Source organism: Spermophilus citellus, assembly GCF_964194105.1.
Source record: "Spermophilus citellus genome assembly, chromosome: 9".
In the NCBI taxonomy this organism is placed as follows: Eukaryota; Metazoa; Chordata; class Mammalia; order Rodentia; family Sciuridae; genus Spermophilus; species Spermophilus citellus.
The window spans coordinates 77,149,058-77,175,922 of NC_138191.1; the positions used below are offsets into that span (position 1 = coordinate 77,149,058).

Below are 26,865 nucleotides of genomic sequence, written 5' to 3' on the forward strand. Positions count from 1 at the left end.
TTCATCAAAAATGTGTGCTCATACTCTAAAATAAAAATAATTAAATGTATAGAGATACTATTTGAACAAATTTCACACTGATATTTTGTGCTAGCTTGATTCCTTGGTAACTTAGAGGTGGTTATAAACTCTCAAAGGAGAGGGAGATACCTTGAAACAATATCAATAAAGGAAAAGATTTGCAAAATATTTACTAGAGGCTGATGGTTTAAGTTATAACTGAATTGTTTGATTACATCTTTATTCTTGCTTTGTGTAACCTAATCTATTTCCTTGTTAGCATGAACATTTTTTTTTTTGGTATTGCACAATATTTATAGAGGAATGGCAATGCTTTTACAGGTTATTGAAGTAGGTTCATCATATATAATGTTAAGATTTGACATATTTCAAAAGGTAAATATGTTTTGACATTCCCTAATGAACAGCTCAAGTGATGAAAAGCAACCATCTACCCTTTGTTGTTACCCCAATTTCCAGGTTTGATTTGAATGTATATGTGTACAAATAATTCTTTTATTGGATGGCAATTCACTAGACTCTCAGAAGCTTAACCTGAGTGAAACAAAAGAAACAATCTAGTGCAGTTTTCTGTCTTCCACCTGTTTCAGAGAGGAAAAACCCTTTAAAAGCTTTCTTTTCAATTTTCCAGCTGAACACCCTCAATAAATAGTTTATGATACATCCAGGAGATCTTAATGTGGCAGAAGTGAGAAAGTAATTTAAAAATTACAGGAAACACTGACACCAGCACTTCAAAAGGTTTTCCCTCTGCTAAGCTAGGGTTCTTCACTTGGTCACCCCCTATGGTGCTCTTGCACCTTAAGGGATACCTATTGTGATCTTGGAATTGTACTTCCCATTTTACAGAAATGGTTTGCTTTTCCCTGTGTGGATACATAGTCTTTAAATTTCACTCCTGATCTCTAAGTGCTAGAGACAAGAAAGAATTGTTATGGGATATCACCATTTATTTATTTATTTATAGCTTTCTCAAATGAATAAGGAAAGTATCCAGGGCAATGCCAATGCATTTGTTCACTAGTTGAACCTAGACCTCCAAAATAGTCTGCAGGCCATTAAAACAGTAGAAAGTCATTTCAACGAATAGTGCACATTCAGAGAATTTACCCCTTGAGATCTTCTAAGAATTAAAAATGCTCAACTAAGCTGATTATTCACCAGGTAGTCAATATCAATTCACATTCTGACACAGTTTTGAGAATGTTAAGCTACAGTGCCGTATTTATTCCAAGAAAATATATTACAAACCATTTAAAATATAGCACATTTAAGGTAGCTTCTGATGTGAACTGCAGCAGTTTGTAGCTCACAGCTGTTAGTTAATGGTGCAGATTTGTTTTTAGAGATAAATGTAATCAGTTAAACATTTGACTGCCACATTCATCTAACTGATGATATTTGTATGCAAATGCATGGAAGTAAAATTTAGAGCATAACAGCCAGTAGATCATGTTCTAGTTTGCAGTAACCTGTTTTCTTGAATCCCTGCATTAGATGTTTCATGTTTTTGTGTTCGGTTGGATTATTTGACAGAAAACAATCTTAAAGCATGCTTGTTTTACAGAGTCTGCAAGATTCTTTTGGGTAATCTGATTCCCTTGTTCAGAAAGCTCTAGTTCTATTTCTCTGTGGCTTTTAAGATCTAGTACTGTTTGGCTTATATAGGCTTATGTTGTCTTTATTTAAGTTCTGTGTAGCTCTAGTCAATTCACTTGCATTGGTTGTGATGCAGGTTTAAGCATCAGGGCCCGCATCCACCCAACTCATGTGCATGTCTCATCTCAGCTTGTGCCTTTTCTGTTCTATAAGGTCATCACAAGCTCAGATTTCTTTTGTATTATTCATCTACCAAACTCAGGGTGCTTCCTCCATCTACATAAGCCCAAATGGTGGATCACCATATGAGTACCTTAACCACAGGAAATGGGTAGAGGGGAAAGAAAGCAAACACATACTTCTTCATCATAAAGGACATGATCTGGAAGTTTCATTCTATCACTTCTGCTCCTTTTGAGGCATACACAGAGTTGTAAGGGATTCTGGAAATATCATCTTTATTTATGACAGTGGTGTTCCTAGATAAAAATTGTGTAACTAGTGAAGGAAGAAAAAGAGAAATTGAGGATTATTATCTTTGTTTCTCCTCTTGTGTCTTGCTCTCATTGGCTCTCTTGTTTGGATGTTAAAGTTTACCATTCTTCTTTGCTATTGTTTTCATCTCTTGCTTAACCATTTAATATCTAACTGCTTGTGGAGTTTTAATTTGTATTAGCCTCATTGGCTTACTCTAATATTCCAAGACCTTTACATTTGAAGTTTTGTTCTCAGGTATTTTGTTGTTATCTTCTGCTTGGCAGTATTTGTGTTGTTCATTTGACAATGGTTGTCCTGTGTCACCATTAGATCTTAAAAATTGCTTTTAATCTCCTTCCTGGGCCTTTGGTTGGAATTCAACAAATGTTGACTTAACAAAATCAGAGCTTTAGCTATTCATGACATGCTTCTCAAGGTGGTACCCACACTAATATTTGGTAGTAGGAGCTGCCTTATCATCATTTTTTATGTATTTACACACACTCTTCCAGAATTGAATATTTGTCATTCACCATTCTTTAGAGTCAATGTATGAAGCTTTATTCATGAATCATTTATATACCATCCTTTTCATATTCTCTTACCCAAACATGCATCTCCTAGTATCAACAGGTTTCCATTATCTTATTGTAATAGAACAACTGTGTCAACAGCTTCATTTCTCCCCCTACTTTTGACACATTGCTAATCTTTATACTAAACTCATAATATTTTGTTGATGCCCCAAAAGGCACTTTGCAATGCTCCATACTGGCACTTTTGATATTCACTGCAATACATTCTTGATTGGAAAATGTATCAGTCAGGGGCTCAGCAGGAAACAGATGGCTCACACAAACAAAGTAATTAGGAAGTGTTTAATAAAGAAACTATTTACAAAGATGCAGGCAGGGTTAAGGAAAACCAACTAGGGATGTTAAGCATGCTGGGGTCAGCACAACAGGAAACCACAGTCCCTCGGCTCTCTGGGGAAAGAGAAAGATTGGATTCCAGAACCAGCAGATAGAACCTGTAGCAGGAGAGCATTTCCCAACAGGAGCAGTGGGCTTGGTTAGAGACCCTTATTGGCCCATTAGAACCCCTCAGAGAGGGTCCATGGAAATAAAAGCCCTGGTTTTATTTTCCTGTTTTTCTGTCTTCTGTTAGTTCCTTTTCTTGGTAGAATATAATTACAATATTGAGGTTAGTTGCCAGGGCTGAGAGCAAAGGTAGAGAAGATGAACAGGAGAATTAAAAGAACAAATGCAAAATATGTAACATGGAAAAAACATTGATTTTATACAGTTTTTTCCAAAGTTGCCAGATACAATTTTTCATTTTTGTTTTCTTAATATTTCAAGGAAGTAGTTGAATAAATGGTAATACATTACAATTGAGCATCTGTCTATCCTATTGTCTGGTTTTACTTTGACACCAATCTTAAGGCTTTAAGGATTCTGAATAGAATTTATATTGAAAACGCTGAAACTGAAATGAGTACATTTCAATACTATTCTTTTAGATCTCTGAAATAGAAACATTATTCAACTTAACATTTAACTGAGCAAAGCCATTCTGTGCCTGGTATAAATTAAGTATTGTCAGCAAGTTTACAGTATGATTAAAATACAGAAATGTGATAGAGGACATCTCCTTTGTTTAGCATACTCTATAATTGTGGCATTTAGTTATGTAGGGGATTTCAACACCATATGTTTTCACAAATACTTTGGGTCAGAAGGGTATGTATAATGGAAGGACATAATTAAAGTTTAATCTGTTCAGTAAAAAGGCACCATTAATTACTCTAGGCAATTTGTTAGGTTATTAATTGGTTCTGGAAACATGTCAAGATTCTAATTTAAATGGAATTTTTTTCTCTAATTGTCTAGACAGCCCCTCGACCATATACTGCCCCAGGAAATATGCAGCCTCCAATTCGATTACAGCCTCTTCCCCGTAATCCTGCAGTGGGGACTGTTCCAAAGATAACTTCCGGATCCAGATTAAAACCCTCAGTGCTGGAGAATGAAGCTCCATTTCCCATTGGGGTAAATGTTATTTTCTTCAAGAAATTTGTTCTTATTCTTGATCAGAATATTGGGTTATCACAGATTTAAGGTGCTATATTCAATTAATTCACATAGAGAAATTGATATTGTGCATTTATTAAGCACTTACTATGTGTTATTTCTGGTGAACTATATCTAACTGGAACTGGAAGTCCTGTAATTTCTGTAATATTGAGCAGAAAGCAGAAAGAATGGATTTGTAACAATGTATGGACACTTCTCATTAATTGGAGAGGCTGGTTGAAAAACAAAGAGGAAAGAATTTTCATAGCTAGACATGGCTTCTATCAGAAGTGACCCAGTGTTGACTCCTTCCAGATTGTAAATGCGTGAGACCTAGAAAATGAAACTTTCTAAGAATAGGTTTGCATTTGTATGTTGACTTACTTTCCCACCAGTGTATGAAATTACTTCAAGTTTGGCTCTCAGAAGGTTGAATATAGAAGGAAAAGAATGTCCATCTTTAAAAATGCTGAGTTAATCACACGCAGGAGTTCCCCTTTCAAGGTCACGTCCCAGGAAATTTTCACTTATTTAAATAGAATACAGGAAGGAGGTTTGGTAACTATGAAATGTTAGTTACTTAAATAGGGAGGGATAATTAGGACTTCTCTAACTAGGGAGTGTACTGTTTGTGTTTCTAACGTGAAGAAGAAACATTTGCCAGCTTATAAAAGAGCCTCTATCGTGATTATCATTATTCTGAGATGGGTGAATTATGTTACCTTCCTTATTAGGAAACACAAAACATATGAAATTAAGATATTTTTATTATCTTTCACTGAAAACTTTGACACTGGACCATTAAATTAAGATGAATAAATGATTGTTTCACAGTAAAAGCATAAGTATTACTAAAAATAATAACTAATACTTTAATCCACTTAATGTGCTTTTCAGCTTGTGAAATATTTTTCACAAACTTTATTTCAGTTAATTTAATAGTAGTTTCCCAAAAAGCAGGATAGTCCCAAAGTGATGGCTCTTTGTCTTAGATTGGAGCTGGGCAGGAACTTGCTTGCTCATAAGTTTGGCCCTTTGTAGGATCTAGTCTCTAATGGTGAGGCCCGTGGATTTCCCATTTCAGCCAGTGTCCATGAATAGTCAGTCCTGGAAAACTGTGTCAGCCTAACTAAAACAACTAATAACAAGGTGCTTTTTCTCTCTAGAGTAAACCAAAAATAATGGGCCTTACCATAATAAGGGGCCATTAATTCACCAAAAGATATCAAATAGTGAAAGCTGATAGAAGTGCCTTCCTCTCTTGTAAATAGAGCCACAAGAGAAGCCAGATCATAATGAGAAGGTTGCCTGGAGAATATGGAATTAGAATGAAGGGGTATGTTATAACAGAATGTTAACAGGATCAGGCTCAGATGACCCGGTTCACCCATCTCCTCTTAGGAATGTGCTTGCCAAAAGTACCAGAAAACTCTATATAAAAGTCTTTGGCTAAAACCCTCTGTGTCCTCCAGGGATAACTCTGCCATTAGAACTGGAAATATTCAAAGTCCAATGGGTAGGATTTTCTTTCCCCTAGATTGTACTCGCATGAGTACCTTCCATGTTTGCCAAGGTGATTATATTCTGTCCTAAGCTTCTATAATTCTATTTTGATTGGTACATTTTCTTGTTAAATGCGAACACTAGCAATCAGATCATAATCAAGTTTTTCTATTTAGTTAGGGAGCAATTTTTTTTTTCTTTCAGGTCATTTTCCAAATTTATTCAGAGTCACTGAATAGACTGGCTGACTAAATCAATATAGGTTTTTATTTTCTTGTTTTGGGGATTTGGGTTACTGAAAGATAGATATTTAGTGGTCGTTCACAGGTGCCGAGAAGACTAAGGTCAATTCCATGTTAGTTTCAATTAGCTAGCCTCACTTTTCATTCAGTAAATATTTATTGGCCACTTACTATGGGCTAGGTCCTGGTCTAGAAATTGATGTTATATCTGTTAACAAGGCTGACAAAAGTAATTTATTAGAGTTTTATAGTCTAATGTTCATAAGTGAAATATAGTGTGAAAAGACATGTTTATATTTTCCAAGTGATATTGATGATGAAAATGTTTTAATATGAAATCAAACAACATGGTAGTAATCTGTATGATTACTAGGTATGTAATGAGCATCTAATAAATTCTTATTAATTTTTTAAAGAATAAAGCATATGCATGTGGGAAGTATTTGAAGGTACAACAGATAAAAGCAGGTTGAACTTCGCATAATACCAGGAGTGAAGGTCTTTAACTTAGGCAAAAGTGATTTGGTCAAAATTAGATTGGTTGCAGTGAAACTAAGTAAAAGTAATTTCTTTATTAAAAATGAATAAGCCTCCAAATGAGAGTTTCTCATACACTGTTGGTAGGAGAAGAAATTGGAACAACTATTTATAAAGGTAATACTGGGAATATCTATCACCATTTTATATGAACATACTCAAGCTGTTTAACATATAGGAATTTAATCAAGGAATACCACATGTGCAAAGAAATAGAATCAAGAATATTTTTTTACTGTTATATTTTTAACAGTGAACAATTGAAAGAAACAATATTTATATATTGTTTTAAAATATCATAGTATATTAAGGTACATTTAAAAAATGACAGTAAATTATCTGTAATGGCATGAAAAGTTGTCCAAGATGCTTTGAGATAAAACAAACAAATAAACAAAAGTAAAATGAAAAACATCTTAATTAAAAAAAAATCATTAACCCATTTCCAAACAAGACATACAATTGACCTAGTCAGAGTATCATTTTTTAAAAATCTCCAAACTCCCAAATTCTAGATTCATTGATTTTATTCTTCTTATTACTTTCACTTATTTTTGTTATTCCACACTAAATGCAGTTCATTACAGAAAAAATGGAATATGGGAGAAAAGAAAAATAAGAACATAACAATGAAATACCAACCATTCTAGCAATAGTAAATTGCTTTGTGAATATCTATTTAAATCCCTTCTGTTCACATAAATGCTCTTTTTAATCAAAATTAGGACTACACCTGCCTTTATTTAACCTGTTTTTACTTATTTAGCAATGAAAAACTGTCTGCAGAATAACTTTCCTTTCTTAAAAATAGCTTCTTACTACTAAATGTCTCAAAGTAAGAACTAAATGGGCTTAAAGTTAATTAGAAATTTAAAAAATGTAAATGCAATATAAATTTGTACTATTTAAATACAAATAATTATAAAAACAAATACATTGTTATAAATTGGGATAGGTAACTCAGGTTCTTTCAGTTATTCTTGCTTATAGTCAAAACCCACATATAAATTATTTAAGCAAAATAGCTGCTCATACTGCATGGACTCTTTTATGGTAGGATAAATAAATTCACATTTTTTCAATAGTCTGGTAAGAATCTATTGAACAAACAAAGCCAAATTTAAATATTTTCCTATTGGAATGTTACTTTTTTTGATGATTCAGCTAAATTTATACTGTAGCTATATAAGTGTATATGTTGTACCTCATAAAAATTTACATTAGTGTACTTGTGTAGTTGCCTGTGTAGGATTTATTGCTACCAATTGAATTTCTAGGCCAAAGAGTATGCACCTTTAAAACTTTGATAAATAGTCAAACTTGCCCTTCACACAATGTTTGAAATAATCTAAAGAATGTATGAGATTGCCTTGGATATCCTCCTATCTGAATAGGGGAAGTCAAAACTTGTAAAAAAAACATTAACTCCCTATTGCCAAGTCTAATATCCAAACCTGTTTCAAAGTATAATCCTATAGACTTTTTAGTTTTAAATTGTTTGACTCTACTAGAGTCCTAGAGATTTAATGGATTATTGAGGAAAAATCCAAGAGTACTATAAAAACGTCATCATTTTATGTTGGCTTAAAACTATATTACACAAGTTTAGAAATTGTGAATATTTAATTTGCTCTGGATACTACAAAATGCAATTTTCTGCAGACTGGTGTGTTTTGGGTTTGTCTACGGATACCAGTTGTTTTTGTATACGTTGTCATTAATACAGACTGGTCTTGTTAATTTTGGTTTAATTGGGTCACCACTTCTGTTTCATTGGTTCTTACGTCATGAAATTTGATTACAGGGCAAGAAGGCAATGATGAAGTTCAGGAACTCCATGAACAATTCACAAAGAATGAATCCATATCAACTTCCACACATTAACAGTTACGTGATGCCTGTTCCTCCTCTACCTCCTCCCCGAGATGGAAAAGTCACAAGGGATAATAGATCTGAAACATGGAGGAGGAGATTTCGTCCAATTACTGCTCCGAATGGCTTGGAACCTCTCTTTCCCAGGGTGATTATGGGATGAATTTTTCTTTTGTTAATTTAACACAAATTACTTTGCACAAAGTTTGATTTGTAGTTGAAGAATTTGGGGGGATGCCTTGCATTAAGAAATGCAATGATTTGCTTCTTGTAATTTTTTTGGTATTAGGTTTTGAACCCAGAAGAGCTTTACTAATGAGTTACATCCCAGCCCTTTTTATTCTTTTTATTTTGAGACAGAGTCTCACTAAATGGCTGAGATTGGCCTTGAACTTGCTGTCCTCCTACCTCAGCCTTCCAAGTGCCTGGGATGACAGGTGTACAACAGTCCAGTGAGAAATGTAATGATTTTCATAAGTGAATTTGTAAGCTTCAGTGAATCTGAAACTAAAGATTTGGGTAGTTTTGTAGAGTGACTAATTCAGCATAATTGATGATAGAAATCTCAGTAAGTTTTGTGGTCAATTTTAGCTTGAATTACCCCAATTTCCAAATTATTTATTTCCCTTAATTTGCTGATTTAAAGTATCTTAACATTTCATTTGTGAAAATTCAGGGACTTAAATATACCTGGAAAATGTGATATACCTTATCAAATTTTGTTTTTAACCATTTAATGCCAAATGAGTGTGTAATGCTGAGAAATAAATTTCTCTTAGTGTTTTTTTTTTAAATATTGTAGTTTGGGGTACTCAATTCCTGAAAGTACTAATAAAGAACAATTAAGTTTCTACAGATAAGGGCTAGTGAGAAGACAAAAAGTTCTCTTCATCTTCTTTGTGTAAATATGCAACCAGTATTAGTTACATATAATTTTTGTGTTTATCAGCAGATGGCTGGGTCAGATTTTACTGACTGAGCCTCAGGGAGGGAAATATCAACATGCACACAGACTATTCTGGCTCTTCAAAGTCGTGCTTACTTTCAAGTGCCTTCTTGGCCCCATGTCCACATATCAGTAGCAGCAGCTGTTCTCACCTCTGGCCTTCTCAAAAGACTGGGGTCTTCTTTCTTCTTGCTTGCTCGAATTTTCTCCATTCAACTTGATTTTATCAATTCTCTCCCTTTGCTACTGTTTTTGACAGATACCTCTTATCCATGAATACCACCCTTCATCTTGTGTCCTTGATCTTTGACTCTTCTGTGGCCTAGGGTATGCCTTCCTCCTCTATAATTTGTTTTTTTTTTTTTTAAGCCTTTAATATTAATCCCTGCTTCTCAACAGTCCAAGCCTTACATAGGGTAATCAAATCCTTTCCTCACAGGCTGTAACCTTAGACTTATGTTTTCTCCTTTCTTTCTCTGCAAAGTTCATGGAAGAGTAATTCACTGTATCTTAGTCTAACAATCAACTCCACCTTCTGACAACAAAGTTTGATTTTTTTCCTCTCATGATCATCTCTACTGGTCAGCTGCAGTTCTGAGACTCAGGTGAAGGGATAGCTCAGACTGAGGAGTCACTCTAGAATTCCAATGTCAAAGCAAGTCCTTAGCCAAGTCGAGCAGCCTTGGAATGAGAGCATCATCCTCTTGCAGAGAGGGGCAATGAATATTGGAACTATAACAGCTGCTACCACATCTACTATTTTCCTTTCCTTTCTTACACTGCATGCTGGCGTTGGTTTCCCCCAGTCCAATGAACATACTCCTTTAGGAATGTGACCCTCACTTAGCAAAAAACAAAACAAAACAAAACAAAACAACAACAACAACAACAACAAAAACAGTTACTTTCTTACCTTCTTCAAGTATTTGAGTGGCTACATTTTATTTTCTGATGTTGCATTACATGTCTTGGATAAATTCTGCCTGGTCACACTTGAAAAAATTCAAGTTTTCTGGGTGCAGTGATGCATGCCTATAATCCCAGTGGCTGGGGAGGTGGAAGCAGCTTCAGCAACTTATCGAGGACCATAAGCAACTTAGCAAGACCCTGTCTCAAAATAATAAATTTTAAAAAAGGGCTGGGGAGGTGGTTCAGTGGAGAAGTGCCCCTGGGTTTAATCCCCAGTACCAAAAATGAACAAACAAACAAACAAACAAATAAATAAATTGTCCCATCTATATCTGATATATAAAAGTGCATAAATTCATTCTACTGTCATGTATAACTAATTAAAAAAATTTAAATTATAATGTTTTAAAACTGTATCTGCAAGTTAAATAATAACCAAACACCCACATATATACCACTTTTTTAATGAAGTAGAAATTTATTATCACATTAGTCTTAAGCTCCTATTTCCTGCCCCATCACATCCCCTACTCCTTCCTAGAATAACCACTACACTGACCTCTGTTTCCTCTGTCTCTGCTTTTCTTTAATGTTCTGTCATTTCTGCACATGACACGTCAGACATAAGCTCAAACCTAGCTTTGTAATAAAAGGACAATATTTCCAGGAGAAAATAAGCTGAAAAGAATCATTGAGTCAGAGCCTGGGTTTGGTAGGACGTGAGTGTGTCCTGCCTGAGAAACAAGGGCTGACCAGAATCAGGGTATCTGCTGAGGGCTTAGTGTGGGCCAGACACAGATGTCCAACAAGAATGTGATCAGTGCTTGGCTTCTGGAGCTGGACACCAAAGAGAGAGCAACAATTTCTCTAGCTGATGGTCATAATGAGGGAAGCACAAACCAACATCTGAGCTCAGTTCCCCTGGGGGTCTGCGTTCAGGTTTGAAGCACAGCATGGGTCAGTAGGAATCTTGGCTCTGACAGACTTTATCCTGTCTCTCCAGTTACAGGCCTTCAGTCTCAGGTTGTTTTTTGTTTTGTTTTGTTTCTAAACCTCTGTGTTTTGTCTTTGGAATTTCTATTATGGCAATGTTGAAACTTCGAGACTGGTGCTCTAATATTTTTAGCTTTTCTCTTCTGCCTACTTCATTATCCTTTTGTTTTACTTTCTGAGAGACTTCAATTTTATCTTCCATGCATTCTTCTGAGATTTTTTTTTCTGCTGCCCCATTTCAATTCTAAAAACTCTTATGTGTTCACTGAATGTTAATTTTAAAAAGTATCTTATTCTTGTTCTGTGAGATTTTAATTATTTGGTTATTTGTGGAGACAGGCTTTGTGGGCTAGTTTATATTCAGTTTTTGGAAAGGATAGGATTCCTTAAATTTTGGGAGGAGGGTTCTCTAAACGTCTAAAAGATACATATTAATAGTGTTTTTCATATTTTTATATCCTTAGAGTTTTTTATATGATTGCTCTCTCAGTTCCTGAGCTATAATGATAATCTGTTCACTATAACTATGAATTTGTCCATTTCACCTTGTAATTATGCCAATTTATCTTTTGTAAATGTTTGGAATACCTCTTATATGCTTTCAAATGATTTAGGTTTTTTTTTATCTTACTGTTGAAATGAATCCCATATCATTAAAAATAATCCTTTTTATCACTTACCTTTTGTCTTCTTAAAGACAAAATCCTTCTTAAGGCAGAAGGATTGCAAGTTCAAGGCCAGCATTAGCAACTTAGTGAGGCCCTAAACAACTTAGAAAGATCCTGTCTCAAAATAAAAAATAAAAATAAAAATAAGATAAAAATGGTCTGGGGATGTAGCTCAGTGGAAAGTCCCCTTAGGTTCAGAACCCAGTACCAAAAAAACAAAACAAAAAACCTTCAGGATTTAAATATATTAATGCAGCATGTGGGTGGCTTCTGTTTAATCCAATCTGAGAATCTCTGTTCCATTGATGATTTTAGTCCCATTACATTTATTTTGTTTCATGGTATATTTAGATTTACTTCCCCCATCTTAGTTCACATTTATTCTTAATCTGGATTTTTCTTTGATAGTGGCATTTTTTTTGCTATCATTTCCTCCTTGAAACTCTCCTCTCTTGTCTTCCAGCCACTCTGTTCTCATGGTTCTTTGCTATTACCTTTTAATTCTTGCCTTACTCCTTTAGAATCTCTCTTTAGGCCTAAGTGTGGCCATCAGCAGAAGCATCAAACTTGACATTTGTTTTTCTGTTCAAAATGTAGCCATTTATTTATATGGTTTCAATAGCTTTCCCTGTGTCTCCTGCATTTGTCTTTGGCCCCAGGTCCCTGAGGCAGGGGTAGAGAATTAATCTGTCCAGTGGGGAGAGTCATGCATTTTTACGTAAGTACTCAAGAGCTTTTTTATTTAGATGTAGATAAGAGTCATCTAAGGTGGGGTGGCTAACCTATGCATTAAAGTCATTCTTTCGTTCTGTGACTACTGCCAACCAAAAGTGTTCTTCAAATGCTCTTAAGAAGGAAGGGAAGAAAGAGGTAAAAGACAATGAAATATGGCTTGCAGCAAGTTGTCTTGGTGCCCTGTTGCTTTGCCTTGTATTGTCCTAGCACCTTCAGAGCTTTATATAGCATTTGCAGGATCTATGATCCTAGTTAGATTGTGCCCTGAGGTTTAATTTTACTCACCTCTAGATTTTTTTGTTCCCCTCAGGATTGAGAGAGCCTGACCTTACTGGTTACCTACTCTATACAAAAGTCTAATAAAAATGTGGATGGATAGACCCCAAAATAGCTTCTCTAAATGTGAGGATATAGGTTTTAAAATAAGAACTTTTATGATTGTGTGTCAATTAAAAATACTAAAATAATAAAATAATAAAACTTGTTTTTGATATATGTATGAAATATATATATATATATATATATATATATATATATATATATATATATATATATATATATATATATGAAGGCAAAGGACTTTTCTGAGAATATTAGTCTGGACCTTTCCTCATCTCTCTTTGAACTCTTTTCTCCACTTCCTTTCTCTAAAGGAGCCCTGTGCAATTACAGGTGCCGGATGGATAGGTCCTGCTGCCCCTCACATTCAGCATTGTGGCAACTTAAACCAGCTTCTCCATTTAATTGCCTTATTTCTCTTAAGCACAACCTTTTCTCTAGTAATTTGGTCTCAAAATCTAGAACTTCTTCCCTCTATATCACACACAGCCAGTTAATTGCTGAGTCCTCTAGATCAGAGTTATCCAATAGAAATTTAATGCAAGCCACATAAACAATTTTTACTCACTGCATTGAAAAAGGTAAAGAGAAACATGAAATAATCTTAATAATATATTGTACTTGATAAGTGAAATATTTTAAGAAGTTAATTTACATTTTTATACTATGACTTTGAAATTCAAGGAGTATTTTAACTGACAGCACATCTCATTGAATGAGCCACCTTTCAAATGCCCTTTAGCTAAATGGAGCAAATGACTGCTGCACAGCTCTAGATGTGACCTTTACAATGGCTCAAGTATTGATAAATACTTTTCCATTCTCATTGTTACATCTGTAGTTCAGGGGCTTACTAAAGAACTCTCAATGTAATTATCACAATGATCTATATACTTATGTCTTGCCTCTAAATCAACAAATAGCTCAGTTATGCTCTTATTGATTATGAACAACACTATCCTCAGTGCTAAAGTTATCAATAAGCCTAAATCCTTGTTCTCAGAAATATTGCAATTGAGTAAGGGAGACAGAAATGTATGCATCTAACCATGATACATTGTGATGTGCACCATCATCATGTGGCACAATGAGAACACAGAGGAAGGAATATTAGTTCTGATAGAGATTGGAGAATGCCTCAGAGGGAGGTAATATTTGAAATGGGGTTTGAGTAGGAAGTTAGCATACAGAACTAAAGTTAGGTGAAGGTCAAGGAAGAGACCAGGTGTGGTGGTGCATGCCTGTGATTCCAGAAGCTAGGGAGGCTGAGGCAGGAGGATGGTGAGTTCAAAGCTAGCCTTACCAACTTAGCAAGGCCCTATGCAACTCAGTGAAACCTTGTCTCTAAATAAAATATAAAAAAGATCTGAAAATGTGGCTCAGTGGTTAAATCCCTGGTACAAAAAAAAATTCCAGAAGAGGAAAAATAAATAATCAACATGCCCTTTCAATTTTAGTAGATTTTTCATAATGATGCTAAATGAAATTTTCTGGAATGATGTGCTCCTCCCCTGCTTAAAATATTCACTAGCTGCCCTTTGCTAAAGAAAGCAGCTAGATTCCTCCTGGCTGTTCTAAAATACAGAAGGGTTGGGGGGCATGAGGAGTGTGTGTGTGTATGTGTGTGTGTGTGTGTGTGTGTGTGAGAGAGAGAGAGAGAGAGAGAGAGAGAGAGAGAGAGAGAGATTCATTTATGTTCATTTATGGTGAGACTATATAGATGAGAGATGATTGCCATTGAAAAGACAGTTCCTTACTTTCACTTTCCAAGATGCTGACACCCACATGCTTTAGTCAGGTACCTATTTGACCCCCTGTCCAGGCACTGTGTTTCAATCAAGTTTAATTAAAACCCTACACCATGCAGGGATACATAGAAAGCAGTAGTATAGATAAGTAGTATAGAGGGAGTAAGGAGGCAAATGTAGGCAAGAGCCTTTATTGTGATTTCTTTAAGAAGGAATGGACAAGACTATGTATACAGTCTTGGGTTTGGATGAATAATTTTAGAAAGCTCTGGGGTGTGGGGCTCCCCGAGTTGTCTGTTACCTGGACCTGAGTGATTATGGCAAAATATTGGCTCCAGTATGCCTGATAGAGGAAGTGGGGGTGGCAGATGTGGACTCTGGGTTGGTTAGTTTGCAAATGAAAGTCCTTTAATATCCCTAGAAAGTGCTTAACACTGGTGGGAAATCTTCCCTAGGTCACTGAGGGCCCAGATTCCAAAATGTCGGAATAAGAAGTCATGCTTAATCCACTGGCATTCAAGGTCTCTCGGATTCTGGCCTCTTTCCTGCCTTCTCCCCTACTGCTATCCAGGCCAGCCTGAATTACCCTCTGTTTTCAACTGTCATTCCCCACATTATGCTTTTTTTTTTTTTTGTTTTTTAACTTATGCTATAAATTCACCCACTTTCAAATTTATTATTTTTTCTCATTTGATTACCTGCTGTCATGTGTTTGCTTTTTGTTAACTCTTAATAAAATCTGAAATTTTATGTTTAATAATGACAATAATGATTACACCTATAATTAGTAGGCCTTTAGTATATGGTAGGAATTTTGCTCAGTTTTTAACATAAATTTTCTATCTAATGCACACAATAAATCTAAGAAAGAATATCTCCATTTCCGAGATGAGGCAACTAAAGCAAAAACAGTTTAGATAACCTTTCCGAGGTCACAGAATTTATTATCAAAGGTTAAGCATACAGTTCAGCAAGCTGATATTTGTATTCCTTACATCCAAATTATATGGAACTCATTTAGGAGACTTTCCCCCTCAAATCTCTGAAGAAGTTAATTGTCATTTGTCAGGCATTTCTTTCTCACAGAGAGCAGCTGGCTCTCTTACTGATATTTCTTTTCTTTCTTTCTTTTTTATTTTGGTACTGGGGTCTGAACCAAGGGTTCATTACCACTGAGCCACATTCCCAGCCCTTTTCATTTGAGACAGGATCTCACTGAATTGCTTAGGGCCTCTAAGTTGCTGAGGCTGGTGGCTGGCTTTGAATTTGGGATCCTCCTGCCTCAGCCCACCCCACCCTCCCAGTCACTGGGATTACAAGTGTGCACCACAATGCCCAGCTTGATATTTATATTAGGAAGGCAAATATTCTTTTTCTCATATTTTCTGTGAGTACCTGAAAGATGTGGAATGACATCCACCTTCCCAGACCTCAAAGGCCTTTGCTCTCCAGTTTGTACATCATAAAATGATTCTACCTTTTCCTTTTCTAAAGGATATTGGTACTTCTCTGGCATCCCTTACTATAGATACTCATGGATACGCATAAACTTTTCTTGTTCCTAAATTCTGGATTTTTAAGGACATTGAGGATAGCCATTTGGTTTTGCTTACATTTCATCCAGTGTATTTATTACCAATAAGTTCATAAATAGTTATTATTTTATTATCCATGTGAAAAATTAAACTCTTATCCTTTTCACCTTGAGCAAATATCTTGGAAATCAGGGATGACTTTCAGATATAGATCCTCTTTCCCCAACAATAAAACCTAACAAAGCTAAGGCTTTGTTAGAAAAATTGCATATTCCTTTGACTCAATTTTAAAATATTTTTTTTCAGTTTCCATTATAGTCAGTGTATTATCTTGGCATTTTTTATTCTTGGTTTTTCTCACCAGTTGCTCCAGATTTGGGAATGAGAAAGGAAAATAGCATCATTTCAATATATGATAACTCAACATACTTCATGGTAGGCTTGATTCATTTTAGACATTTTCTTTTAAACAATGTTTTTGCTTAAAATTAACATTGTAGTTTAGTAACTATACAATCAACCAGGACTTGAAAAGCAGTTAAAAAGCCACTGACCAGACAGTGTTAGTACTGACCCTGTGAAGAATGCCCTGGAGTAGAAGAGAGACCAAATATGGTTCTGGGTGCCACTGCAGTGGTTGGAGTTCAAGGGTAGAATCTTTACTAAGAGGGTCAGAGTCTCAGTCTTCCTTACCAAAAGCAAGAGCCAGCTTTTTTGTATCAATCTTTTATCAAGGATGAGCCCCAAAAGTTGGTGTTTGAATGAACAGAACACTTAAGTCAGTTTTCACGTTCTGATTACTACTGCGTTCCAACATATTGTAGCTTTTTATCAGCAAAGGGGAGAAGGTGGAATAACTCATTGTTTCATTTCTACATCCAGGTCCTCACTGGGGGCATTAAGATGGATAAGATGTCACCCTATCCCTCTGAGGAATGTAAGGAAATAGTTTTGATATCATGTGACTCATATAGTGATTGAGGCTTAGAAATTAAAAACAGGTTGATACTGTTTGGACCACTACAATCGTCACTTACTGCACCTTTAAATGTAAAACAAGAAATTGCATCAAGGGATAGCAAGAGCTAGAGAATGTAAGACATTTTATGTTTGAGGACTGTTGAAATTTATTATGCAGATATTGGGAATTGTTAATGAAATTTAAGCAAGAGAGTCACATGATTTATTGAGGATAAATAGATCCAATATCCAACAGGGGGCAAATATTTGAGGGATATGTGATTGGAGTGGGGAGACTATCAGTAGGGTAACCATATATTCCAGTGTTCCTGAAACAATTCATATTTCTGCCTGTTTTTTCCCTCAAGCATAATAATCAGTCACTGTGTACCACTTTGCTTTTTTGTTTTTGTGTGGGCGGAGTGGTACTGGGGATGGAACTGAAGGGCACCCAACCACTGAACCACATCCCCAGCCCTGTTTTATTTATTTATTTATGTATGTATGTATGTATGTATGTATGTATGTATGTGTGTGTGTTATTTAGAGATAGGGTTTTGCCAAGTTGTTTAGTACCTTGGTTTTGCTGAGGCTGGATTTGAACTCTCGATCCTCCTGCTTCAGCCTCCCTGAGCCTCTGGGATTACAGGTGTGCACCACTGAACCTGGTCCTGTGTTTCTCTTTGGATGACACATTCAATGGACCCTACTACTTAAAAATCTATTGCAGTGGCCTAAGACTTTATGTTTCAGGTTCACTAGGGTTTGTTTAAATAGGTGGAGAAGAGTTGTTGCCCAGTACTCTCAATTACAACAGGTACTTTGACACCAATACAGTCTCTTCTTAGATACTTCACACAGGTCAGGACAGGGATAAAAGAGATTACAGTTATAGCTTAGTACATCAATAAAATGCTAAATATTGCAAATATGTAATGGCTGACTGGTGAACCATTCCATGGACCTGTGATTTGTCACATGGCACTTGCCTCAGAAATTTGAAAGAAAATAAAAGGAAAGTCTTAATCAACTGGTGAATGAAGTAAGAAAGATAAGCCTTGGTTGTGCAGAGCTATGAGACCTTGCTCCTTGAAATGGAACTGAATTTTCATGAAAGGTTTTGGTAGTTATTTGAGGACAGCAGGAAAGGCCATGTAACCTTGTTAAAGTTTCATCAGTCTGGGGGGTTATTATAACCTTGGAAGATGGTAAATACAGAGGTAATTTATTCAGTTAAAAGGGACAATGGTTTGTTTCCTAGTATATGTACTAAATCACAAGCTGTGACTTGGGCCTCCTGTTAGGACACAGAAAAGTTTACTCGGTGACAATAATTGGAGAATATTTTTTAAAAAGAGGATGAAGTAACTAGACCCAAGAGGACAGAGATGTTGCTATCAGAAATATACTTCAGCAGAAAAAAAATTATGAATAAGAAGGAATGAAAAGCGTGAAAGGCTGCCATTTATTTCATTTTTAAAAGTCTCTCCCTCCAGTTTCTCATTTCTTATGTAAGAAGCAGGCCTTCCTCTCACGTTAATGCCACTATAACCTTGTATTTATAGTGTGCTTATCTCCCAGAAGCTCAGAGGAGCTCTCTCTAAATTCATGCCATTTCAGAAAGTATTGCTTAACAGAAAAGGGATGCTATTATTTAATCAGTCACTTCATTAAATGTTGTAGCGGGAGCTTGAGGAGTGGATTTGCCATAAGTGTGCTGATTGTGTGGTGGGCTGCACACGTGCAGGTCACAGTATCGACATCCCCTGCCCACCCCCAACCCAGCTGCTTGGAAAACAGAAACATGGGATTATGATTTTGCAAGTAGGAGCCGGGCTTGCCATCATGCCTCTGCTTTTGACTGGAATTCAGGGAACTGCTTCTAATCAGCAAAGCATTATATCCAGTTTGCCCATTTGCCTTCATGACTTTTGATGTCCCTGAAATATTTCTGTTGATTATCTCTCTCTATATGGGAGCTCTGTATAAGCACAGGCAAGACAATTTGCCTGAATAGTTTTCAACCTCGGACTTTCCCCCAACATTTATTCTTCTCAGACCATCATTTGCAGAATTTCATTTCATCATATTTATTTTCTCTGGTTTTTGCTTCAGAGAAATAGAATTGAACAGAAAAATATTCTCTGAGGTAGAAGTGCTGATGGCTTTGGCGATGGAAATATTTCAGTAGTTCCTTCAGAAAGGTTTTGTTGCAGCTTATTCTTAAAAAAAAAGGAATGCTTCTCATATATACCTAATTTAATGAGTTCAAACTCAGATAATTGCTTTGCATCTGCTGAAAGTTTGTCTCACCACATTTTCTGTTTAACTAAAAATTTCTTTTATACTTTTCATTTAGCTAAAAGTTTATTTCAGAAAAGTGAAAAACCCTAGCCCATGCACAATTAGAGACCTATTCTGTTCTTACTAAGCCATCTCAGTCTCAGCCCTCTCATCCATTCCTATTTTTCTCCCTTTCTGCCTTCTCCTTTTAGAGGTTAGGCGGACACTCTGTATGTTCACACTCATGAACACACTTCAGAATATTATATAGGAAGGAATGCCTAGGACATTTCAAAAATATCTGGCATGTACATTAATTGCATATTTTATAAAGAATTTAAATTGATTGCCTTATTCAATAGTTTTATGAGGCATTTTAAAAAATTTGTTGGATATATTGTTTTGATATTAAGGCTAATATTAGTAATGTTATTTTTTCATGGAACTGTATGCCCCTGTGAGAGTGGCTAATCCCAGCCACAGAAAATATGAGATGCCTAATCCTCAGTGACCACAGAAAGAATCAACGTGAGCATGCCCCTCTCAGATGGTTAAAACCCAGAAATGATGTATTGTCACTGCCCAGTTGTAAGATAGATTCAATTATAAGCACTATTGCTAAATCCTAATCAATGTCAATTTGGATTAGGGCAAAATGATGGCATCAATATTTATTCATTTGTTTGAATTTTTAACAGTTTAAAAAATCAAAAGTAATCTCCTCTTAGCATCATTGACATATTTACTATATATAACACATATGCAAACATGCAATAATAAAATGACAGATTTTGTCCAAATTCCCAGTGTTTACAAAATGTAAAGGCAAAATCATATTTGATAGTTGTTTAGAGGGATTTGTTTTTTAATGGGCTTGACTTTCTGTGTATTGTATGAATTGACACTTTACTAGGTATATAAAACTAGCCTTTTCTGTTCTTCATATTATAATGCCATGTGAAAAAAAGAACTGATTAGAAAGTAATTAGTTAATAAGCCTCTTTTCTGTTTATTCTAGGTTTCAGGAAGGATTCATAAAACATCACTGCATAGTAATGCAGCTATTACAATGATCTATTTGGGGAAAAATGTGCACCTAGCTTATGACAACCAAGATTTCCGAGATGAAATAAAAATTTATCAACAGCACTGTGGTGGGGAAAACCTTTGTGTCTACAAAGGAAAACTATTTGAAAATGGTACGCATGAAACGTGCATATTTTAATTGCTTAGGTTTGATGTTATAGATAAGCTGTTGTTGATATAATATCAAAATGACTTCAATCACTTTATGAAATTATGCATATCCAGGGACTTATAAACCAGCTGCCTAAAAGTAAATCTAGATTTACTGCTCCATGATTGAAACTGAAGCAGCAATTACTCTTGCAGATTGTGGAAGAAGGAATTTGGAGTGATTTAACCCGGTAACAGATTAATTTTGGGATAGAGATGTATGATCATTAAAATGTTGCACGAATAAGCTGTGCCCCAAATTATAAGTTAACTATTTGGCTTGCCATAGTGAATTATATCGTACATTATTCTAAGAGAAAAATAACAGATTGGCAATTTGTTCTTTAGAGGTGTGTTGAGATAAAATCACAAATCCAATAAACTTCAGGGTGAATCACACCTAAATAACTTGGTGCAAAATTTGGCTAAATGGCTTCTTAGTAAATTTCTGTTTTCATCTGGTCATAAATTCATGTTTATCAGAATAAGATAATTTTTATATCCTGGTTTTCACATGCTGTACTGTAGTGTTTTTCTTTAGTATTTGGTTTAGTGAAGAAACAATGAAAAAGAAAATTGTTTACAGGATTGTATCTGTTACTTTTTGCTTAAGAAACTCTGTTAAGATTGTAATACTATTTTTACTAATTAAAACGACTATTTATATTTGCATGGTCTTGTCAGAGACTTAGGAATTTAGGGAGTGCAGGACAAACAAGAATTTTACTTTTGGCTTTTCTGATTTCTCTCATACAATCAAAAGGAAATTGATGGAATTAATGACAAAATTCAAACTCTTAAAGATATAACTACATATTTAGGAATTGTATGTTTTAAACTTCCCAAATAAACAAGACTAAAGGATTGCATGTTAGTTTTGACTTAAAATGTAATATGATGCTCAATTATGCCAGAAACTGTTTTTCTCATTTTTCATATTTGGTGGAAATGTAATTTAACGTAGACTCATTTTGCCATAGCCTTCCAGAGTTCATTCACTCCATCTATAGATGAGGAAAATAGGAGGTGCTCCAAGTTGGCTCCCCAAGCTTCCACATCCAGTTCTGTACAGTCAAAAGCAGGGCCCTGCCCCTGCCTAGGTGCAAGACCTGGGTCAGTTCTATACTACTTTAGTTAGCTGTTATCAGTAACAATAAGTTTCCTATATTTTCATAATATGAGGTACTTGAAACTCTGAATGAGTTTGGCGTAGATGCATACATTTAGTTTTTTAAGTATAACTTTCAGCTATTAATTTAGGGGAATTACTGAAATTAGTTATAATCTAAAGTTGGAAATTACAGCAAGAACATTTTCCTGGGTCCTAGATTATACTTTATTCAATAAAATGTATACATAATACCTATTTGACTGCTGGATAATGTGGTAGATATAAATGAAAAAAAATGAGTGTTGGCTGAACAGCATTCTGGTACTCTCAATGAGGGTACAGAATCAGTTTACATGAGGAGAGGGTGTTACCCCACTCAGAATTATTTGGCATACATATTGATACTGGAACTTTTTGTTATGGCATTGGACAGTCTTGAATAATAGGAAGGAATGTGGACTCTAATAATTGAATCTTGTCCATGTAATACTTTGTATCAGCTTGCCTTTGATTGCCAGGAAAGTAATTGTTCAAATTGAAAAGTTGGGCAGTTTAGAGTTGTCTTGAGGTTCAGCAATCTTAGCAGTTTAGTTGGACTGAAAATAATCTGCCCTTTTTACAAATCAAAGCTATGCACGAATCTGTTAAATGTGAATACATTTTTAGAAATTTCTGTTAAAAAATAAGGGCCTTTAGCATATGCTTAGAGCAGTAAACTCATTAAAATAGGGCATTTTGTTAATTTGTCTTGCTTTTCTATTAAAAATAACAGTAAAATTACTTAGGAATGCAGCAAGTACATCTTTTATTCTCAAAGTAATTCATTATGCCTCTTGTAGTTAGATTTTAGACTCCAAATCACAAGCTGATTGCCTATTATATCACCTATGCAGTCACAAAATACTTTTGCTACTTGTAAATGCTACAGTTTCTTCACAGGAATTTTTACTTGCCGCATTTATCTTTTTGAATAAAACCAACCTTGGCCTCATGGGTTCATGTGAAGGCAATGAACAAAGTCCTTTTTTTTTTTTTTTTTTTTTGCTCTCTTTCTTTTGTGCCCCATTTCCTTGTATTTCCATAACGTGATCCCATTTCACTCATTTGTGAGTCCTCATTATCCCTGGCAAACAGCTCTTCGGCTGTCCCCCACACAATTTTGTCTTGTGCTGTTTCCTTTGTTAGTGATGCACTATCCTTCCTTCTTTTTAACTTAAAATTTCAACCATTTTTAAGACTTAGTTTGAGCCTTTGCACCTTTCTCAGGGGACTTCCACTTTGCTCTACCCCAGTGGCCCATGGCTCTTGATACTCAAAACTGAAGCATTGTTTTTTCTTTTTTATTCATTGACTATCTGTTTCTTTTTCCTTGATGTGATATCATGTATGGATATTTTTAAAGATTTTTTTAGATTTCAAGGTATAAATTAAATGCCTCGCAATTTGTTCTTCATAAGCATGCCACTCAATAGTTTTTAGAAATTTGGATAAGTACTGCAGCCATTATTATAAGCTAATTTTAGAACATCATCATGTCAGAAAGTCCCTGGGTGCTCATGGGCAGTGAGTCCTTACTCTCATAGTCAGCCCCCTGCAACCACTGATCTGCTTTCTGTCTCTACAAATTTTTCTTTCTGCAAATGACTTCTGGATATTTTATATAAATGTAATCATGCAATAGGTAATATTTTGTGTCTTGTTTCTCTCACTTTGCATACCATTTTTAAGAGACATGCATTTATTTTTAGTATAGTGACTTGTACAATTTTGAATTTTGGAGCATTTTAGGGGTTTAGATTTCCAGATTAGGGATTCTTAGACATTTAAAGTCTCTGCAAGTATTTCAAAATGCAAAAAAATTTGAAATCTGAAACACTTCTTGTCCCAAAGCATTTCAGATGAGGGATTTTTCAACTGGATGTGCCAGTAGTTATGCTCATTGTATAGCCGACGATATGTCACCACATGGACATATCATAGTTTCTGTTGCAATTATCAGTTAAGAGTATTTGTACTGTTTCCATTTTGGAGCTATTAAAAATAATGCTGTTATGGACATATAAAGATTTTGAATATGCATATATTGTGATTCTTGATTGGATTTGTAGGAGTGGCTATTATTGCTTTTATATATTTTTCTAATTATGGGTCCTTTTCCTGTTTCTTTACAAGTCTGTTGGTTTTTGTTGGAACAAAAGATATTTTAGATTGTATATTATAGGTACTGCAAATTTTAAGAATTCTATTTTTATTTTTTAGTTTGGTCTCAAAGGTGTCTCTGATTTCATTAATGATTGGTAAGAGGTTAGACTCAAACACCTTGAGTTAGTATACCCTCTCCCTTCTGCTAGGAGATCTGTTGGTAGGGGTGTTAGTTTCCTAAGACTGATTGTAGCTGTCTCTCAGATTGTGGTTTATGACAATAGAATTTATTCTCTCACAAGTCTGTAGACCAGAAATCCCAAATGAAAGTATTAGCAAGTCCTTGCTCCCTGACAAGCTCTGGGGAAGAAAGATTTGGTGGCTCCTGATAATTCTTGGCCCTCCTTTGTCACATGTAGCTCCGTCCAGTCTCTGCTTCTGTCTTGACATGGCCTTCTTTGGACATTTCTGCATGTGTACTCTTTGTACCCTTTTCTTTCTATAAGGATGTCAGTCATTGGATTTTGGACAAAACCGAAAGCCAGGATTATCTCATCTCACTCCTTCATTCATTTTATCTATGAAGACCTTATTTCCAAATAATACCACATCTTGAGGTTCTGAGTGGTTTTCAATTTCAGTGGCTCAGGAGGACATTCAAGTTCCAGTAGTTTCCAAGTCTGCTCCAACTTTTATTTCCACCAGTCTCTGTTTCTTCTCTGCATAAGTTAAGCTCCAAGTAGGCTGAGAATGAATGAATAGGTCAGGTCCACTCGGACCCGTGCTCCTTCCAGTTCGCTGGTGATATGGGAGAGCTTATTGAATGCTTCTAAGATTGCCTTATTGCCTGTATCTCCCTGTTAAATTTCTGGTTGGTCCACTGGCATGTTGCTATTCCTAATTAGAACTCCAATCTCAGGGAACCTCTGACCTTCCCTGTTAGCTTGCTTCCGAGATAGCTACTTACTACTGGTAGTGCCACAGACCAAGAGATTTTCCCTCTTTTGCTCCATATCAAGGCAGCCCCCACTGACAGGGAAACTGCTGGTTATTTATGTGCTGCCCTCCCCAATTAGAGCTACTGTGATGAAACAGTGGCAGGAGTGGGGATGAAAGCAGCCCCAGGCTATGACGCCTCCAATTCTCTGCTGTTTCTACCTCAAGTTCAGTGATTTTTTTTATGAATGAGTGCTGCTCCGTTGGTTTTAAGACTTTGATTCATTTCCAGAGACAAATTTTTAAGGGGAGAGGATTTGGTGAGCTCACTCTAGAAGCTTGGTACATTAATTTTGTCTCTCCTGCTGAATTATAACTTTTGGAGGAGATGACCACATTTGATATTTTCATTTTTAATATTTTTGCTTTCTTTCAGTGCCTATAACAGCACTATCCACTGTTTGTAAATAATGAATAACTAAGTTTTGTAAGTATTATAAAGTGCTTCCTAATATTGTACATTACATCATCTTTAAGTCTGCTCTGCAAAGTAGGTAAACTGAAATCTCCATCACCCCAACCATCCCCATTTTATAGGTGAAAGTTCTGAAACCAAAGTTATATAACTTCCCCGAGGACATCCAAGTAGTAAGTGAAGAACTGGGACATGGACCAAAACTTTGTGATTTCTGGTATGAATCAAGTCAGCATTGGGAGATGTCACTATAATTTCAATTATAAAATTATAAAATAAATACAAAAGAGTAAAAAGCAAAGGGTGTCAGTTCTTCCTCAATAAATTTTTTGGGGAAAAAAAGAACAAAATGGAATAACAGCTGGGTGTGCTCTTCAGCTGCTTGAGCGGAGGGACAGTCCAGAAGGGATTTCCTGCACCAGTTCTCAGCATATTCCTGAGCATATATATTTTCTTCCTGCACTGGGTACTTGAGGAGTTACGCGCACAGGCTGCAGCAGAATGGATTCTGTTACACGAATGTGGGGGTCAAGTTTCTGTAATGAAAGCAATCAAATTCGATTTCTAGTCACCACTTAAGGAGTCTACTTATTATTAAAACAAATGGATTTTTAAACCTATTGTGTTTTAGCTTCCCAGCATGCTAAGTTTTTCAGTTTTCCCCCTAGTTTATTTAATCTCACATCAAAAATACTTAAATGTAAATGGCAGAATTACGTTTTCAGTAGTTTTTTTTTGTGTGTGTGTGTGTGTGTGTTTTTAGGACAAGGTGTATCTGACTTAGAAATATTTTAGGAGCATAATGTGGTACACTCACAGCTTTACTAGGTGACTGTGAAGGATGTTGGTCAAATAATGATTCATTAATTATTTTGGGAGTCCTCCTTTATACTTGTTCTTGGACCTAGAGAAACCAAGATGAGCAATACTAGCTTTAGTTCTCATAGTTTTTTACAAACATACAAGCATGTATCTGGATCAGGGTTCTCAAAGTGGGGTCCCAGGAACCAGCAGCATCCGAGTTGACTAGAAACTTGTTAGAAATGCTGACTAAGAAACTCTGGGGTAAATATCAGCAGTCTGTGTTTTAATAAGTCTTCTAGGTGATTCTGGTCCATATTCAAGTTTGAAAACTTCTGTTGTTCATGAGAAGCAGGATTGTAGGTCTGTAGGTCTTGAAGTTTAGGGTCTCTTGAGTGGGATTTTTGTCAAAGAGAATTACAAAGATTTGGATGATTAAAGACTGTTAATCACAGCCATTGGTTTCTAATTAATTGGTAGGATGTTTCAGTGAATGGGTGGGTGAGAATAAAGAAGTCTCAAATTCTAATAGAATTGAGTATCACTTACAGATGGAATAACTCTGCGTCATTCACATATGTATTAGGATATTTAAGGCCACAACTAAAAATGTGAACTTTTAAAAAATCTGATTGACCTCACAGTGTTCTTTTGTCATATGTACTTTATCAAGAGCATTTGTGCATGTTGCTGCACAAGTATCATCTGACAACTCTGGAGGC

The 26,865-nt window shown here is 35.6% G+C and overlaps 1 protein-coding gene across 1 annotated transcript in view; it reads left to right on the forward strand.

Annotated features, from left to right (window-relative positions):
- The window catches only part of ERICH3 (glutamate rich 3), a 101,126-nt gene that overhangs the window by 33,266 nt on the left and 40,995 nt on the right, over positions 1–26,865 (forward strand). Inside the window, exons 6-8 of the mRNA XM_081308243.1 lie at positions 3,990–4,148; positions 8,259–8,474; positions 20,461–20,641. Of these exons, the coding sequence (XP_081164369.1) occupies positions 3,990–4,148; positions 8,259–8,474; positions 20,461–20,641 (556 nt within the window). The remainder of the gene's footprint in view (positions 1–3,989; positions 4,149–8,258; positions 8,475–20,460; positions 20,642–26,865) is intronic.